This window comes from Camelus bactrianus, chromosome 18 (assembly GCF_048773025.1).
Source record: "Camelus bactrianus isolate YW-2024 breed Bactrian camel chromosome 18, ASM4877302v1, whole genome shotgun sequence".
Taxonomy (NCBI): Eukaryota; Metazoa; Chordata; class Mammalia; order Artiodactyla; family Camelidae; genus Camelus; species Camelus bactrianus.
The window spans coordinates 7,938,375-7,957,367 of NC_133556.1; the positions used below are offsets into that span (position 1 = coordinate 7,938,375).

At 46.8% G+C, this 18,993-nt stretch overlaps 1 protein-coding gene across 2 annotated transcripts; it reads left to right on the forward strand.

Annotated features, from left to right (window-relative positions):
* The first annotated feature begins 6,629 nt into the window (after positions 1-6,629).
* CCL24 (C-C motif chemokine ligand 24) lies at positions 6,630-17,649 on the forward strand. 2 transcript variants are annotated; one of them, XM_010972334.3, is made up of 4 exons: positions 6,630-6,773; positions 15,129-15,324; positions 15,566-15,683; positions 16,539-17,649. In XM_010972334.3, the coding sequence occupies exons 2-4, from the start codon at positions 15,252-15,254 to the stop codon at positions 16,705-16,707; spliced, it is 360 nt and encodes a 119-aa protein (XP_010970636.2). In that variant the 5' UTR covers positions 6,630-6,773; positions 15,129-15,251; the 3' UTR covers positions 16,708-17,649. The 2 variants fall into 2 exon arrangements, with proteins under 2 accessions (XP_010970636.2, XP_045364330.2); XM_045508374.2 differs by having other exon boundaries at positions 6,694-6,773; positions 15,249-15,324.
* Positions 17,650-18,993: the final 1,344 nt, after the last annotated feature.

Below are 18,993 nucleotides of genomic sequence, written 5' to 3' on the forward strand. Positions count from 1 at the left end.
ATTGGTGTGAATTCTTCTTTAAATGTTTGGTAGAATTCACTAGTGAAGCCATCTGGGTGGTTTTTGAATACTAATTCAATCTCTTTATTTCTGTAAGTCTATTCAGAGTTTCAAGTTAATTGACTCAATTTGGGTAGTTTGTGTCCTAGAAATTTGTCCATTGCATCTCAGTTATCTGTTTTGTTGATGTATTATTCCTTTATGATCTTTTCCATTTCTGCAAAGTGGTTAGTAATGTCCTCTTTTTTATTCTAAATTTTGCTGATTCTTTTTTTTTTTCAGTCTACCTAAAAGTTTGTCAATTTGTTTATCTTTTTAAAGAAGCAACTTTCGGTTTCATTGTTTTTTCGTGTTGCTTTTCTATACTATTTTTCACTAACTTCTGCTCTATTCATTATTATTTTCTTTATCTATTTGCTTTAGGTTAAATTTGCTCTTCTTTTTCTAGTTTCTTAAGGTTGGTTTAGGTTATTGATTTGAGATCAGTATCTTGTTTTAAGTGTAAGCATGTACATATATAAATTTCCCTATATGCACTGCTTTAGCTGCAACCCATGAATTTTAGTATATTGTATCTTCATTTTCATTCATTTCAGACTCTTTTCTAATTTCCCTTATGATTTCGTCTCTGACCTATTGGTTATTTCCCTTATCTTCTTAATGTGTATAGAATCTGTAGTGAGAAGCCCTCTTTTTTTCTTTATCCATCTAGTTAGGGTTTTATCAATTTTGTTCCTCTTTGAAACAGCCAACTTTGGGCTTTGTTAATTTACTGGTTTTTTTTTTTTTTTCTATTTGACTGATTTTTGCTCTTATATCTTATTTCCTTCCTTTTGCTTACTTTGGGTTAATTTTGGTGTTCTTTTTCTAGCTTCTAAAGATGAAAATTAGACCTTTCTTTCTCTCTGTCTCTGGTAAGCATTAAAAACTACAAATTTCCCTCTAATCATTGCTTTAACTACATCCCACAACTTTTGATATATTTTCATTATTATTCAGTTTGAAGTCTTTTCTAATTTCCCCTGTGATTCCTTCTTTGATCCATGGATTATTTAGAGATGTGATGTTTAATTTCCAAATATGTTTTTCTAGATAAGCTGTTACTGGTTTTAATTTAATTCCGTTTTGATCAGAAGACTTTTTTTTTTAATAGTTCAGTTTTGGGAGGAGGCTATAGCTCAAGTGGCAGAGTGCACGCTCAGCATGTATGAGGTCCTAGGTTCAATCCCCAGTCCCTCCTCTAAGAATACATACATACATACATACATACATACGTAAACCTAATTACCCCTCAACACCAAAAAAACCAAAAACAAAAATGAAAAGAACTTGTGTTCTTTAAAAAAATTTTTTTTTAAGTTTTACAGTTTTTTAAAATGTATTGAGGAATTGGCCAAGTATATGGGGTGTCTCAGTGGCCGTATTATGCATATTTGGGGAAAAAAACGTATTCTGCACTTGTTGGATGTAGTATTCTATAAATATCAGTTAGATCAAAGTGATTCGGATCTTCTATGTCTTTACTGATTTTTTTATCTGCTTGTTCTAGCCATTACTGAGAGAACTTTGTTATAATCTCCAGCCATGATTGTAGATTTGTCTTTTTCTCCCTTTAATTCAGGCAATTTTTGCTTCATGTATCTTTGAGCTCTATACAGGCACATACAGATTTATATTGTCATGTCTTGCTGATGGATTATTACGAAAATGTCCCTCCTTATATTTGTATAATGTCTTTTCCCACCTACTTATTATCAGTCTACTTGTACTTTTATATTTAAATGCATCTTTTGTAGACAGGGAGTCTTGCTCTTTTATGTGGTCTAAAAATCTCTGCCTTTTAATTGGAGTGTTTAGTCCTGTGCAGAAAAAAGTAAACACAGTAGATCTATTCTTAGACCTAACCTTAGAAAGACCTGCTTGCAAGTTTGACCTTCAGTTGGCATCTGGGAACTTGGTCCTTGGAATGTTCCCAGTCAGCAGTTAACTGATAAAGTTTATTCACTGTGTCCAGACTGTGTACAAACAATATAGTTTATGCTGAACACCTGGTTTCCTTCTGGGATTCTGGAATTTTGGTATGTATTAGGCAGAGTGTGCCTACCTGGACAGCCCCCAATAAAAATTCGGGCACTGAGTTTCTAAAAATGGGCTCCTCTGGGCAGGAACACACATATGTTGCTGCATTTCCATAGCTGGAGGAAGAGTGTGCTCTGTGTGATCCCTCATGGGAGGGAGAGAGCCAAAGTAGCCAGTGTATGGATTCCTCTAGATCCGCCTGAATCTTTTTTCCTTATAATCCAGCTGTGTGTTCTTAATACATCAGTGCAATACATCTTAGGCATGAGTACACTATATCCAGGGTCCTGACTCCTTCTAGTAAATCTCTGAATGAAGAGATAGTCTTGGGGGCTCTAACATGAGTCCACTTACATTTAATATAATCGTAATCATCAATATAATTGGGTTTAAGGCTACTATTTTACTTGGCTTCTGTTTGTCCTATCCTTTGTTTTGTTCTTGTTTTATGTTCCTCTCTTCCTACTTTCCTGCCTTCTTTTGGGTTAATTGCATATTTATTTTATAATTTCTTTTTAAGCTACATCTATTGGTTCTTTTGCTATATCTCTTTACATTAACTTTTTAGTGGTTACTGTAAGGAATACAATATATGTCATTAACTTTTCAGTCTACTTAGAGCTAATATTCTATCATATGACATACACTTTAAGAAACTTGCAACCATATAGATTAATTTCTTCTCATTCTTCATGCTGTAGCTATCATATGTATTATGTCTACATATGTAATAAGCCCCTCAATAAAATGTTTTAGTTTTTGCTATAAACAGCCATATATAAACATATACACTTTAAATAAATTAAAAGAAAAAATATTGCCTTTCATATTTACCCATATATTTACCATTTCTGATGTTCTTCATTCCTTCCTAAAGATCCAGGTCTGTGTTCCAACAAACAGCACTCATCAGCCTTCATCTCTGAATAGGAGCTGCCATCTCACACTCACTAACTCAGCTAAGTTCTTGACAATGCTTTTGGGCTGGTATACAGGGTGGGAATCACTATGCTCATCTGACAGGTGGGAAAACTGAGGCTCACGGAGAGTTAGTGACTTGCCTGCTCGGCTGGTAAGCAGCAGAGCTGGAATCAGAATCTAGGTCTATCAACTCTCAGTCCAGTGTCTTCCCATGTTTCTCAAAGATTGCAAAATAGTCAGAACTCCTCATGCTGTATACACAGCTTCTCCTGTTGGAGACATCATATTCCCAGAGACTGCATCCATCAAGGGATCATTCCTTATAAGGAGCCATTCTTTAGGATTCTTGTCCTTGGAGGTAGAAACCAGGGAGCAGATGAGCAGAGAGGGCTTTCTAGTGTGCCCTGTCTTTCCTCTGAGGACAGAGAGGGTTCACGTGCACAGTGGTTGGTGTTAAGCCTCTTCCCACCTCCCCTCAGTGCCACTGTCCATCTTGGTGCCTCCCACCTCTCCCAGGGGCTCCTTTAGAACCCCATCTCCCCCAGACGCTCAAAACTCACTGGGTAGCTCACTACCCAGCTCACTAAGGACTTTCTTGTGGACTGAGCCATTGAGCGAATGAGTAGGAGCTCTTTCCCAGAGGTCTTGGATGAATGGGGCATTGCTATCGCTCCATCATTCACTTCTGCTCAATGCTTTGATGTTTGCAAAGTGCTCTCTCATTCAAGCCTCCCAATGGTTCCACGAGGTGGGGCAGGCAAGTATATCCTAGAGGCTTAAGATTCCCAATTATTCCAATCGACCCCATGAGATTTGGGGTCAAGTATACAGGAAGAGTGTGTCTGACTCCAGACCCAGACCTTCAATATCTCTGGGCAGCCCAGTGAAGAAGCTGGGTCTCTGCAGCTCCAGCCTCAGGTTTTTCTTCTTAGGGAAGAAATCCAGCTGCACCAATCCTTCAGGGAGAACGCCCTTTCACTTCTCCTTTTATTGAGGGCCTCAGCCACCAGATTGTGTGGATCAGCAGAATCTGATTCTTCCTTGGCTTCCAAGTAAGAGCTGTTCTCCAAGGGGAAGGATGGGACCTGGCCTCAGGCAAGACAGGAAAACTGCGTGGTTAGGAATTCCTGTTCACTTCTGCCCTGGGACTCCTTGCCTTCTTAAGGCACAGCCTCCTCAGCTGTGGCTCAGCAGAAGGACCCTTGTGCGCATGCTCAAAGGCCTTCCCTCCTCCTGCACCTACCTGCTCTCAGTGAGCCTCCGGAGAGGAAATACCTTCCAACCTCCCTCTCAACACCAATGTTTCTCCTCCTTGCATCTCTCAGAACTTAAGGACCATGAGCCCCTTAAGTCCTCCTCCCGAGTCCCACCCAGTGGTATGCCGAAGTCAGCTCACCCCCGACCAGGGGCAGCATGTCTCCCCAACTCCACTTTCAGGGACACCAGGTCGAGAGCTTGGAATCAGCCATGTTAGGAATGTATTTTACATCATAGGAATCAGCAAACACTGAAGTCAGAGCTTTCCCCTCAGAGCCAGTTAAACATTTACCAGCACATCACTGGTCCCACCGTACCTGTCTGTCAGCCAAAGACCTGCCAAGGTATTGCTGATAATCACTGGTGTTGATATTAGCCACTTCTGTGTGGAGTTCCTGAGTCCCCCTCCCCAGCAGGTCAGCCTGGCCCCAGTGGCAGAGCCAGCCACGTGGTGGCAGACAGAAACCAGACCGGCATGCCCTGTGACAAGGACAAAGGTATACAGGCAGAGCATGGATAGTTTTTACTACAGACTGATTACACACACACACACACACACACACACACACACACACACACACACTCTCTCACTCCTGGTCTACTTTTTGTTTGTTTGCTTGCTTATTGGGGGGGGAGTAATTAGGTTTATTTATTCATTTTTTTTTTTTAAGGGAAGTACTGGGAATTGAACCCAGAACCTCATGCATGCTAAGCACACGCTCTACCACCAAGCTATCCCTCCCCACTCTGTTCTACTTCAATACTTGTGGATTTGTTTCAATGTGTATTGGAAAAAATACAGCTGGTCCATTAAACCTGTGACTTCATGGATATTTTTTGGATGAAGTCAAAGTTTTAAAATCCATTAAATGTATGATACATTGGGTGGTGGGCAGAAATGGTAAAAATTATGGAGATGATGGAGTGGATGAAGTTTAGTTGTTGGTGATGGGGTCTTAGTGAAGAATTTTAGGCAGGGGAGTGACCAGGGCTGGTTTGCATTCTAGGAGAAGCATTCTTGCATCTGTGTGCAGAACAGATTGGAGGGAAGCAAGTTGGGAGGCACCAGGAAGGGGCCGAGAAGGAACAGACGGGTCCAGGAGTTGTTAAACAGGTACAATCAACAAAATTAGGGACACTATTAGATATGGGGAGGAGTACCATGGTGACTTCCCTGGACAGTAAGAATTATACATTAGTTGCCTTGGGGACAGGATGCATGAGGTGTGTGTGTAACCTCTGTCCCCAGCATCCCAGCCTCACCTCTTCCCATCACTTGCTGGAATTCAGCCAATTCAGTTACTCAGCAGGCTTCCAGTTGGCCTGGAATGCCGTTGACCCCTTGTCTCACTAAAGCTCCTGCTGCTTCCTTGTCTGAAACTTCCCCATCTGGCATGCAGAGCTGTGTCTCCCTTTGCGTTGCCAGAAACCTTTGTACCTTTGTGCCCAGCAGGTGTTTGGCACTAGCAACGACTCCCCTTTGTTAACCTTTATTGCAGACCAGGCACCATGCCAGGGACATTATGTACAGTGAGCGGTTCACTCTCTCCCCATAACACCCCTGGGACGCAAATTCATTCCCACTTCATAGACGATAAAACTGAGCCTGAGAGAGGCAGGATCTGAACCCAGACCTAACTGCTTCTAAAGCTCAGGTTCTTAATCTCTCTGCTCCCTATGCCTTATCGAGCTATAGTGTAATTGTTTGTTTATGTGTTTGTCTTTCCATGTGGACCCTGAGTTCAAAGAGCATTGAGTCAGAAATGGGTCCTTCCTCAGACCTCAGAACCCTGGAGCTGAATGGCACTTCCGCATCCGAAGCCTGAATTTCCTACTTGGAGCTCTGCCAAGAGGCACTTGCGTGGCCCCCTAGCTGGGGGTCTCATTCTCACCCATGGTGGGCAGATCTGTTTCTGGATGGCTTTGTCCACCACCAACGTCTGTCTTCTTTGAGCTTTACATCTTGATCCCTGCTTCTGTTCCCCTTGGGCCTCCAACAACTAGAAGGTAGCAATGACACTGAGACATATGAGGGATCCCTAGTTCCCTTTGCTTTACAGCTGTCTCAGTTCACCAGGCAGGCTGGGCCAGCTGGTTAGCAATGCCGCAATCCCTGCTCCTGTTTCCGTTAAGTTGAGCTCTTAGAAGCCCTCCTATCAAGAGACAAAGAGCAAGGCACTTCCTAGCTGCCATCTGTCCCCCGCTTGCCCTGCCTGGGGCCACATCCCTTCCAGGACCAGGCTGAGAGTGTGCGGGTAGAAGTCCATCCTGTCAATGGCCCCCCACCCTGCACATTTGCACCTGTCAAGGTCTGCCTGATGTCAGGAAGCCAACATCTCAAAGGTCCTTATGAACTTTGGGCTCCTGAATTTTCAAGCCAAGCAATCATGAAATAATGCAGGAGGCTCCCCCCACTGCCCAGGAGGCCCCTCCCCTCCTCCCTCTCTCCCAGACCTGGTAAGTGAGGGGAAACATTTCTACACTTGGTGCTGCAGCTGTCACTTTGTCACCTTCAAGTAAGTGGCTCCCAAAACCACCCTTTGGGACTGCGTGTGTGTTTGGCGGGGGTGGAGGGAGGGTACCATGGGTAGCAGTGACCCCCCCCCCAGCCTGCTCTCAGGAATCTCCTGTGCTCTCCACCCCGGTGCCCATCCATCCTCCTGGCTCCTGCCACCATCTCTCTTGTCCCTGGACCCCAGACTCTCTATCTTCACCCACCTTTAGTTAGGAAACTGAGGCAGGAATCCAGGAGGGAGCTGATGGAGACTGACAGAGGTGGTGTCAGTGAGGGTCAACAGGGAAGGGGTGGATTGAGAGGTATTGAAGACTCAGAGTGTCGGCACTGGCACCACGCAACAGAGTGGACCCCCTGGTGCCACAGTTCTTTACAAGGAAGATGTGGGACTGGCCCTGCTGCATCATGGCTTTGGGGCTTAAGCAAGTCATTTAACCTCCCTGAGCCTCAGTTTCCTCACCTGTGAGATGGGAATAATAAGAGGATCAGGTAAAAGTTCAGAAGAGCCAAGTGGGGCTTTAAGGAAATAGCCGAAGGGATGCTGGTCTGGTCTGGTCTGGTGGTGATTTGTCAAGTCACAGAAGGCAGGTCCTGAGTGGAGTCCATCACTGAGGCTCAAGAACCCCCTCCCCAATCCTGGGAAGTAAACTTTCACACCCTCTTTTCCAGCAAATTCTCTGAGCTTCAGAAAAGTTAGACACTTGGCCTGGAGCCACCAAGGGAGCCACCAGGGGCAGAGCTTGAACCTGGGATGGTCTGCCTCCAGGGCTGTGCTCTTCCCATGGCTGCACTGTGAGGGGCTGGGGTAGGGGCTGGGGGTGGGGGGCTTTTGGATCTGCTCAAACTCTGTGGTCCTCCAGTTCCCATCTGCAAAATGTCAGGATAGGTGAGACCCCTTAAGGGCCTTCTTGCTCGCATAGTCTATTGGATGTCCAGATCTATCCCTCACGCCCTGCCTGACACATAATAGAAGGCTCTTCTCAACCCCCCAGGACTCTGAACCCAACAGCCTCACAGAGCTTTCACCTAGACCTGCTTCTGCTGGTGGGTCCTCTTCCATGAATGTCCCACTCCCCCACACACACACCCAAGTCTGAAACCTGCATGTTACCCTGGTCGCCACCTTCTCCTTCCTCAACCCGCAGGACACCAAATCCTGAGGAGTCCACTTTCTGAGTAGTTCTCAAATCCTTCCCCTTCTTTCTACCCTCACTGCCACCACCTCTCCCTCCTGAGTCCCCACCCCGGCCTCACAACTGTCTCTCCACTCTGGTTACCTGCAACCAGAGTGATTTCTGTAAAACTCCAGACCTGACCAGGTCACCCCCTCCTCCTTGACCTCACACCCGTGGCCTCCAGGGCCTGGAACACTCCTCTCTTTACCAGGTCTGCACTCTTCCCCACCCTCCTGCCCCTCAGCCCCCTGGTCAGCCTTACTCAGCTCTGGAGGCATCTCTCCTAGGACATTTTCTCTGACGTCTTCTGCTCTCCAGTGTGGCCCAGGGATACCTCCTCCATCTGGGCCCCTTCCGCTTGTGTCCAAACTGCCTTTGTCTCTCACGGGGCAGTGTGCGTTCCCAGAGGGCAGCCCCTGTGCTTAGCTCCCCGCTGGTGTGCCCGGGACGAGCAGGGCCCCTGGCGGACAGCAGTGTTTGGTGAGTGGGTGGCTGGGTGGGTGGGTGATTATTAAGATTTATTAGTGGGTTTACACAAGGATTTGTTATTCCTATCAAGAAACACCTTTGCATTTTAACAAAGGGGGAGTATTTAAGAGGATAATTGTCAATGATCTGTATCAGGCTTGTAGGGCCAGGAGAGAGAATTTTTTCAACCCCTTAAAACACATCCACTTCTTCTACCCTAGGAAGGATCTTGAAACAGCCATCTGTCACCCAGCCCCGAGGCCCCAAGAAAAGGACAACTCCAGTATTGTTGGTCCTGTCTTCCAAGTCATTTTCCTTCTTCCTTAAAGTCCACTCAAGAGCCAGCAGGGCCAGACTGCCTTGAAGTCCAACTTTAGGGGCCCAAGAAAGACCCCAGTGACTGCATATATTTTCTCCTCTGCTGTCTAATGCCTGAAATGGGCTTCATTCCTCTAGTTTAAGGCTCTTATTGCTGTTGGATGGTGGGCTTGCAGGGGCACCATGCTTTGAAGTTGACTGAAAGCTCTCATATCCATAACTTCCTTGGAGTCTCATGACCATGTCACCCCCACTTCCCACTCATTTCATAGATGAGGAAATTGAAGCTTGGAAGAAGTAAGTGACTTATTCAAGTTCATGCGTAGGTTTTAGCAGGTCTAGGAGTAGAACGTTCCAGTGTGCCATAGCTGACTTTCTCCTTAACTCCCTAATCCCCAATCTCCAGAGGAAGACACAAAAGGGTTTTAAGAAATTTGTCCTCCACTCTTTTTTTTTTTTTTGAACATTTTTTATTGATTTCTAATCATTTTACAATGTTGTGTGTCCTCCGTTCTTTATTTCTTCACTATCGAGTTACTAATTTTCTCTTTGTAATTAACCAGTGATTTGTGGGGAGATACTTTGAGACTATGTAAATATCCCATTTCTCATCACATTTTCATGCACTAATTTTAGCATCCATGTAGGATTTTCTAACTCCATCACTTCTTCTGTATTTCGTGGTTGGCATCCTACTGCAGGGGAAAGCTTTCTCTTCTCTCCCTAGTTTGCTAGGGCTGCCTCAACAAAGTACCATGAACTGAGGAGTTTAAGCAACAGAAATTTACTTGCTTACAGTCAGTTCTGGACACTAGAAGTCTGGGATTAAGGTGTCAGCAGGGTTGGTTCCTCCTGAGGGCTCTGAGGGAAGGATCTGTTCCAGGCCTCTCTCTTTGGTTTGTAAATGACCATCTTCTCTCTGTGTCTTCACATCATCTTCCCTCTGTATGTCTGTCTCTGTGTCCAAATCTCCCCTTTTTATAAGGACATTAGGGCCTGCCCTAATGAATTCATTTTATTCTGATTATCTCTTCAAAGACACTATCTCCAAATAAGGTCACATTCTAAGGTACTGGGGGTCAGAACTCCAATATTCATTTTGTGGGGAAGACAAAATTCAACCCAAAACTTACTTTGTTTGTTGATTGATTGATTCTTATTTCATTCAGTACATCACTATCAACTGTTCCTGGTCCAACTGCCCCAGATTTGGCAAGTATGAGCTCCTGAGAGCTGGCTCCTAGGTCCTTTTGACACATCCCCATGATTCCCTGAGCACCTTCCCACTCTGTGGCACCAAACAGATGTTCCTGGTTCTACTTTCTTTGCCCTAGAATTGGAATCCTTGATTTCTCCAAGGAGAAATGTCTTTGCTAGGAATGCTCACTGCTACTGGTGTATCACTGCCTCTAAAATGACAGATACACAGACACCTCTGCTTTCAATTCAGCATCCTTGGGTTGCATATTTTCAACGCCATCCTCCAAGAGGGAGAAGCCTGGCTCCAACTGTCCTCATGTACAGAGGCCTAGAATACAAAAAACCTCTTATTTTAAGCTGTTATCAGTCACTTATGTGTAGAGGGAAGGAGGGCCTTTTATTGCCTTTCTGCTGAGTAGGTTTTGATATAAGAAGGGACAGAGGGTGTAAGGAGGGAGGCACAGGGGACTAAGGAGGGTCCCGAGGAAGAAAAAGAGAGAGAGAAGGGGGCCCTCAAGCTTCTACCCTCTAAGGACGCCACCACAGGGCCCACTGAAGGAAGCTTTCTTTCCTGCCAGGAAGTGTGCCCAGGGTAGGGGAGGACGGGGGAAAGCCCTGCCCTCTGCCGGCCTGCGCCCTCTCAGTTTCCAATCTGATAAGTCAGACCGCTGGTTGAAGGCGGGCTGTGTAAGGGAGGCAGATGAGGTCTTTGAACCTGGCGAGGCCTTCATAAAGCCAACAAGGCCCCACCATTTGAAGGAACATTTTGAATGTTTCCTCAGCTTCTTCTCTTTTTTTCTTTACTTTTTCATTGAGATAAAAATCCACATACATAAAATTCATCATTTTAACCCCTTTCAAGCATACATGTGAGTGGTACACTCACAATTTGTTCAGCCCGTAGTACTATCGAATTCTAGAACATTTTCATCACCCCCAAGAGAAACCCCGCCTCTCCCCACCTTCTCCTCTGAGGTCCCTGGCAACCATTTATCTGCATTAAGTCTCTATGGATTTGTCTATTCTGAACATTTCTTATAAATGGAATCATACAATGTCTGGCCTTTTGTGTCTGACTTCTGTCATTTAGTATAATGCATATATCAGTACTTCATTGCTTTTTTGTGGCTGAATAAAATTCCATTGTATAGATATACCACCTTTGTTTATCCACTCATCAATTGATGGACATTAAGTTGTTTTCACTTTCTGGCTACTATGAATAATGCTGCCATGAACATTCATGAGCAAATTTTTGAGGGAACATATGTTTTCAGTATTCTGGGGTATATACTTTGGAGTGAAATTATTGGGTCATATAATAACTCTATGTTGAAGTTTTTGAGGAACTGCCGAACTTCTCCGTAGTGGTTACACCATCTTACATTCCAATCAAAAATATATGAGGGTTCCCGTCTCCTTGCCAACACTTCTTATTTTCTGTTGTTTTTTCTTCACAGCCTTCCTGGTGGGTGCGAAGGGATGGCTCATTGTGGTTTTGATTTGCGTTTCCCTGTTAACTAGTGATGTTGAGCATCTTTCCATGTGTTTATGGGCCATTTGTGTGTCTTCTTTGGAGAAATGTCTAGCTACATTTTTTGCTTATTTTTAAATTGGGTTATTTGTCTTTGTATTGCAGGCTTTTTCATACATTCTGGACACTAGAATGATCAGATGATTTCTAAATATTTTCTCCTATTATGTGGGTTCACTTTTCACTTTCTTGGTAGCATCCTTTGATTCACAAAAGTTTTTAATTGTATTTATATATTTATTTAAAAAACATTTATTTTTAATTGAAATACAGTTACAATTTTTATTTACTTTTTTATTAAAAGTTTTTAATTTTAAAGAAGTCCAATTTATCTATTTTTCCTTTGCTCACTTGTGTTTTTGTTGTCACAGCAAAGACACTGTTACTTAATCCAAGGTCATGAAGATTTACACCTATGTTTCCTTCTAAGAGTTTTATTGTTTTAACTCTTACATTTAGATTTTTGATCAAAAATCAATTGATGATAAGTGTAAGGGTTTGTTTCTGGACTCTCAACTCTGTTCCATTGATTTACATGCCTGTCCTCAAGCCAGCACCATACTGTCTTGATTAAGGCAGTGTGCAGTAAGTTTTGAAATCAGAAGTCTTAAATCAAGTCCTCCAACTTCATCTTTCTTTTTCAAGACGGTTTTGGCAATTCTGCATTTCCATATGAATTTTAGGATCAGCTTGTCCATTTTCCCTCTCTTTCTTAGCCTTTCTCTCCCTCACTTCCCCCATAGTTCTAACACCTGTATAGTGGCTCAGATTTCAGCTGCAAATTGGAGATGTAGTCAGGGACCATGTGACCATGAACAAGACACTTCACCTCTCTGTATGATGAAACGAATACTATCTACTCTACAGGTCATTATTGTAAAGATTAGAGTAAATGCCATGCTGTGTTAAAAGGCACAGAAGAGCCTATGGATTCCTTAGTCAGCTTGTAAACAAATTCTAATAAAAACAACAAAGCAAAAATGACCACCTTTTGTTTGCTGAAAACTAACAGGTATACTTTACTGAACTATCTCTTTAGTAAATAAGCCAATATTTTTGTAAAATTTTTAATGCCTCTAGGTCAATGAAGAGTTTATAAAAGGCTACTCACAAAAGGCATCTTACATGCCATCATCTGACACCCCCTGCCTGCTCGCCGCCAGGCACAGTTCTGCCCCTCCCCCTCCTCTCCAGGGCCGGCTTCATTGGTGTACAGAACATGGAGGGAAAAGGCCCTCAGAGGGGACCTCATCCAGGCTTCCCAGACTTTAGATATTCTTGGACCAGTGTCAAAGTTTGTCATGTGTGTGTTCACCATGTGTTTCATGATTTGCTTAATTTACTTGTTTTTTCAGCTCTTTTTTTTTTTTTATCACTGTCATAACTCTAAAACCCCTTATTATAGAGGGAAACCACAACAAGACAGACTTACATGACAATGACAAACACTCAGTCTTGTGTCACAGGTGGTGGTGTGACTGCCACACTTGGGGAAACGCAGATCTGGCCAAAACCCCACTTCTCAGATAGAGAAAGCACGACCAGCTGGGCAAGGGGCCGGATCTGAGCTAGAGCCGGGGGTCGGGGGGTTCCAGATGCTTCACAGCGCCCCCCTTCTCTCCTCTCCTCTCCCCTCCCTTCCCCAAGTCTTTGCCTGTGCCCACGGTCTTGCCCTCCTGCCCCTCATTCTCTTTTTCTAGTTACTCCTTTCTATTCTGCTTTCCTGGAACCCCTACTTCTCCCACTCTTACTCTGGATAATCGCTCTGGCTGTTGGATTCCCCCCTTCAAGAGGGAAGGGGCAGGTTCCCATTTGGGGAGCCGGGATAAATGTTCCATGATGGTATCTAGTCACTTACCTTTTGTAGATTTCAATTTTTCCTTTTGTAAAATGGGTTGACCATCCCTGCCTTACCTACTTTCCTGGAGAGAGCATCAAGACCCAGTGTGTTTTTAAAAAGCATCTTGGGAAAGACCTTAAACAGTGTTACTAATCAGGGTGAGGTACCCACCCCAAACCTCCCATCCGATGACCTTCTGCCATCCCACTCTGCTTGCATCATGTGGAAAGCGTGGGAGGTCTTTCCACCCTGCTCAGCCCTGCCCTCACCCTTCTGTGTGCTGCCTCTGCCTCTTCATCTCCACTTCCTTCTCCTGCCACTCCTCCCAGCGCCCACTGAGCCATAAAACCCAGACAAACAACAGGCTATCCCCCTCCAAACTGCTGAGGAGCAACGTTTAGAAGGGGATGTCATAAAATGGAATTATGGGAAGCCCTTGCATAAGTCAAGGGCTCTCATTTAATACTCCCCAAACTCTGCCAGGTGAGGGTTGTTACTGCTGGCCTCCCTAACTTCAGTCTTGTCCCCATCAGAGGACCTGCCTCCTGGCTCCCCTGTGTACATGCTGACCCCCGTCATGCTGGACAGAGATCACATAGGAGTCTCTGATCCAGAAGAGAGTGACTCAGAGTTTGTCCATTATATATTTATTCCAGAAATACTGGCCATCTGCTTGGGGCTTGGTGGGCACAGAAATGAGACTAAGGTGCTCATGGTCCAGTGGGAGACACAGACACACAGCTGGTCATCATCATCCAGGCGATGGGGGCCATGGTGCTGCTACATGGGTGTGTTCCCGGAGGCCAGAGCAGAGAGGCTAGAGAGGTGGAATGGAGGGGACTGGGAGAGGGTGTGGGAATGGAAGGAGCAGGGACAAGAGTCTCTAAACAGGGGGTCTCAGGCTGGGACCCTGGAATGGGGGGCAGAGTGAGGTGGGTGTCATGTCCCACTCCGTATCAAGCCCAGCATGGTCCCCACTGCCTTTCATCCACCAAACCTCAGCACAGCCAACCTCACACTCTCCACAAGTGCATCCCCTACTCTCCTCCCAGCAGAACTGGCCAGTCCTTCCTATGTCCCCCACCCCCCAACGCACACCTCTTGTATCAGGTTGGGGTCCTCAAAGGAGACCCAGAGATGAGGATTCATGGTCCAGTGTTCTACTGGACACTGCTTGCAGAGGAAACCAGCTTGCAGAGGAAACCAGCAGGACCCCGATTGGGAGGGGTCAGCCAAGTCTCGCCTCGTGGAGGGAAAGTGGTGGGACTCTGCTGGGAACTCAGAAGCAGTGTAAGTCACGCAGGACCCGGAGTCTGTGCCCCTCCTGTAGACACTGGTTGGCTTCCTGGATGATGTCAGTTTCTGGGCATTTCCCACTTTCCTCAAACCTGCAGGCTAGGTGACTTCAGCAGCTTGGGGGCTGGAGCACAAGGTCACCAAAAGCTGGTGTGCTTGATCATGGGAAAGGGGTCTCGGGGGATAGGGATGGACAGTGACAGCATCTGCTGACTTTACCCATTTTCAACTGAAGAAACTGAGGCTCAGAGAGGTGAGTGACTTACCCAGGGTCTCAAAGGGAATGTGCGGCCCCGCCAGGATCCCCATCAGCCTTTTGATTTCACTTCACATCCAGTGCTTTTGCACTTGGCCCTGGTGGGGCAAGGCTCTCTTCCCAATTTCTTAGAGTGCCCAAGATAACCCCTGACTCAGCTGGGCAACAATTTCCTCTTTACAGATCGCAGAGGCTTCTAGGACTTTCAAGGGGGGGAGGGGAAAGCTTTCCAAAGAGGAGAGTCTATATAAGCACACACTTCCTTCTAGCTGCCCTGATCAAGGACAGAGGGTAGCCAGAGTGCTCTGCAGGCAACCAGGCCTCTTGTCCCAGGCCCTCTCCTCCTGCATCCCAGCCTTGAGCCCTGAGCTGCCTCCTCCACCCTCCAGGACATGGCAGGCCCAGTGACCATCGCAGCCAGCCTCCTGCTCCTGGTACTGTGTGCCTACTGCATGTCCCCTGCAGGTACAACCCCCACCCCCCACCCTGGGTCTCTCGGGCAGGACGGCCATCCCAGGGGCATGGCAGGGATGGCACAGCAGAGGGTGGAGGACCCACCAGCCTGGGTCTGGAGGGGAATGCTGAGAAGGGGGCAGCCCAGTGGCTGGACTGGAGGTGTTTGGTGGGGGAGGCGGGCTCCATGTTATAGTCCAGAGTCCAAGGCAGACTGGGAAAGGAGGCAGCTCTTCTCTCTCTGGTCTTTTAGGTTCCGTGACCATACCTTCTTCCTGCTGCATAACCTTCATTTCTAAAAAAATTCCCGAGAGCCGAGTGGAAAGCTACCAGCTATCCAGCGGGAGCATCTGCCCCAAGGCAGGAGTGATGTGAGTAACTGCTTCTCCTTGGCCACTCGATGGGGGCGGGGCAGGGAGAGAGGAGCCTCCGGGGTCACCAAGGACCCAGCTCTGTGATCCTGGGGAAATCACTTCACCTCTTTGAGCCTTAGATTCTTTACCCACAAGACTAGGAACAGGATTCAGAGTCGATGATCATGTATTTATTGAGCACCAAATATATACAAGGTGCTATTCAGGGCATATAACATTCCCTGAACTAACCTTCTCAGCCATTCTATGAGCTCGGATGGATTATCCCCATTTTATAGGGGGAAACTGAGGTCAGAAAGGGGACCTACTCAAGGTCACTCAGGACTCCAAGTAACTTCAGAGTTACGAGGCAGCAAGGGCAATCTCACTCTGTAAACAGTGGCATGCCACAAAAGTGTGATCTTAGTATTGTTAGTAATTTTCTCCACTGGCACCAGACCCAGCTCCGCAGCCTGGCACCCGCCACTTAGAGCTGGCTTGGAAAAGGGCATCTCACTGCCCCGGCCAGCTCTGGCATCCTTATTGGTCACACTTTCTTGCAAAGTGTGTGAACTGGTGGCATCTGCCTTTGTTCTTGGGGGATTTCAATGCATCTTCTTCTTTGTGGCGAGAGATAGTGTCTCTCCCCTTGGACCCAGTGTTACTCAAAGGCAGCGCTGGGCCTCCCCCATCTGATAGGAAGGTTATTGAACAGGAGCATGAGGGATGGAGATGAACAGAGAGAAGATATTGCGTCAGGACCTTGACGGGAGGCTGAGTTAGCAGCTTGTCCTCTGGGCTTCCATGCGACCTCCTCATAAAGTGAAGTGACCTGAATTCCCCTGCCAGGCCTCATGTGTCACTCCTCCACAGCTTCACCACCAAGAAGGGCCTGAAGTTCTGTGGTGACCCCAGGCAGCCGTGGGTCCAGAGGTACGTGAAGAACTTGGACGCCAAGCGGAAGAAAGACTCCACGAGGTCGAGGGTGATGGGGAACAAAGTCCTCGTCCAGAGGCATCCTGCCAATGGCACCTCCATCTGACCACCGCCTGGCCCCCTGCCCTGCGCCTGGGCCTGGGCCTGGCCTCCTCGGCAGGCTACCTAGGGCCTGCTGAGCCAGCAGCAGTAGGCAGTAGTTCCTGTTTCTTAGCATCATTCTCAGGGGGTGTGTCTAGTCTATTAAAAACCCAAGACGGGGGGAGGCCTGCTCCTGGGGGCCGAGCCATGGCTCCAAGCACCCCGTGCCTCTTGCCTTCCCTGAGCCGGGGGAGAAGGTCCCAACAGGAGGGCCATGGTGACCCTTCATCCTCCCCAAGCTGGAGCTGGCCCTTCTCCAGGTTCCATCAGAGCCCACGTGCATGAGGCCCGGCCTGCAGACACACTCTGCTTGTACCCTGGCCTGCAGCTGGCTCCTGTGGGCCCTCTGGTCTTGCAGTGGGGCCTGTGGGCCGTCTATCTGTCTGTCTGTCTGTCTGTCTGGGGGACGGGTGGCCTTAGCTCTCCATCACGGTAGGGATGCTCCTGGTCTGTCCCACATGCAGCCTCCCATGTGAATAAAAACCCAGCAAAAGCCTTTCGCTGCTAAGTCCTGCCCTCCCTGCACACCTCTCATGGAATGTGATGAATAAATTTTTCAGGAACTTATTGGCTTTGTCATGCAATGGACCTGGAGTGCCAGGATGAGGGATCAGCCTGAGGAGCTGAGCTCCTCTGTGAAGATACAGGTTTCAGGAGATGTCCTGTTTCTTGGCATGGCTTGCACCACGCTGCTTTGGAAACAAAGATCCACTCTGCCTTTAGGGCTGGTCTCTCACCACATTTTGGTGAGGGGAAGATGGGGTCGGGGCTGAGGGGGAGGGGATCCCAGCATTTTTTTTTTTTTTCTAGGCAGGAGATACGATATGATTTGCATGTCAAAAGTGTAGGCAAACACACCTGCTGTTATCAAATCACAATCCAAATAAAATGTGATTTCTCCTTTGAAGGTGGTCTTGTCTTGCCTGTTCTCGCCTCTCTTGGGCAGCAGAGTCAGGGTGTGAACAGTGGAGTGTGCGCCAGGGACATCACCCCAAGTTGCCGGTCCGAGGCTGGGAGGGGATGAGGGTCCTGGCCTGCTCCTGGGAGTCCTGTTATGAGCTTTGAAAGACATACAGGCATAGCTGGAGTCAATTAAATTTCTAAAAAATTTTGACAGAACCCATGATTGCACAAGGAGCTGTTTTGGCATCAAGAGGTTAGTAAATGATAAAAGATGGTCTCTGGCTTCAAAGAATTAGGGAGAAAAATAATACACTCATAAATTAAGAGCAGCATGGGTTTAACACCACTCCTCATGGATAAGCTGCATGGCCTTAAAATATGTCACTTAACCTCTCCAAGCCTCAGTTTCCCTTATCTATAAAATGGAGAGAATGAGACTTTTCAACTTTGGGTTTTCCCTAGAAGCTGTCCTCGAAACAAAGATTTTGGGGTCAAATATTTTATTTGGGAGGTATAGGGCATAACAGTAGGAGGATGGGGGGAAATACAAGGGAAGGAAGGCAGCCAATAAGAGTGTGTTGTCAAGCCGAGGAGAATTAGCGCTCCATCCTCTGGGAGGTAGTGTGAGACCCACCCCCTCCAGCCTCCTGGGCGGTCTTCCTGTAGGTGGGGGCAGGGCAACCTTCCTTGGTTCAAAACAAGCCTGCAGGTACAGAGTCTGCATAGACTATTAACATTACCTGGGATACAAAGCAGAATCTAGGGCAGTGCTAACAAGGCAGAGGATGGGGGGAGGAGCCTGCAGAAATTCTCAACAGAGAGCTGGCGTCTGAACTGGGATTGAGGTTTCACTCTGGAAAGAAGAGCGTTTTTCTAAGGAGGGAAGAGGTGGCGCATTCAGGGACAAGAGTCTGAACTACAAACGGACATTGGTCAGACCACAGATGACAACAGAACTGTGACCCACAACCTTTGTAGCAACCAGCCTAGCATCATCATGAGACTGGTCAGTGACTGCCAGCTTCCTAATTTCCCCCCCTTTCCAACTCGGGACCAACCAGAGAAAGTCTAATGTACTCCCGAACCAACTACATAAGATGTTTGCTTCTATTTACCCCGCCTCCAGCATCCCTGGCCAACAGGCTCCAATCAAGACATACCTGGGGCTTCCCTCTGGTCCTCTATGAAGCCTTCCCACTCCCCCGCCAGCCTAGGTCTCTGCCAAACGCAAGTGATGTGTCTGTCTCCTTTGTGAGAGCAGGCTCAGAATAAACTAGCTTTGCTTGTTCTCGTCAGGGAAGGTGCATAATCTGGTACAGCTGCAGCCGGAGCCACGGAAGGATTGAAG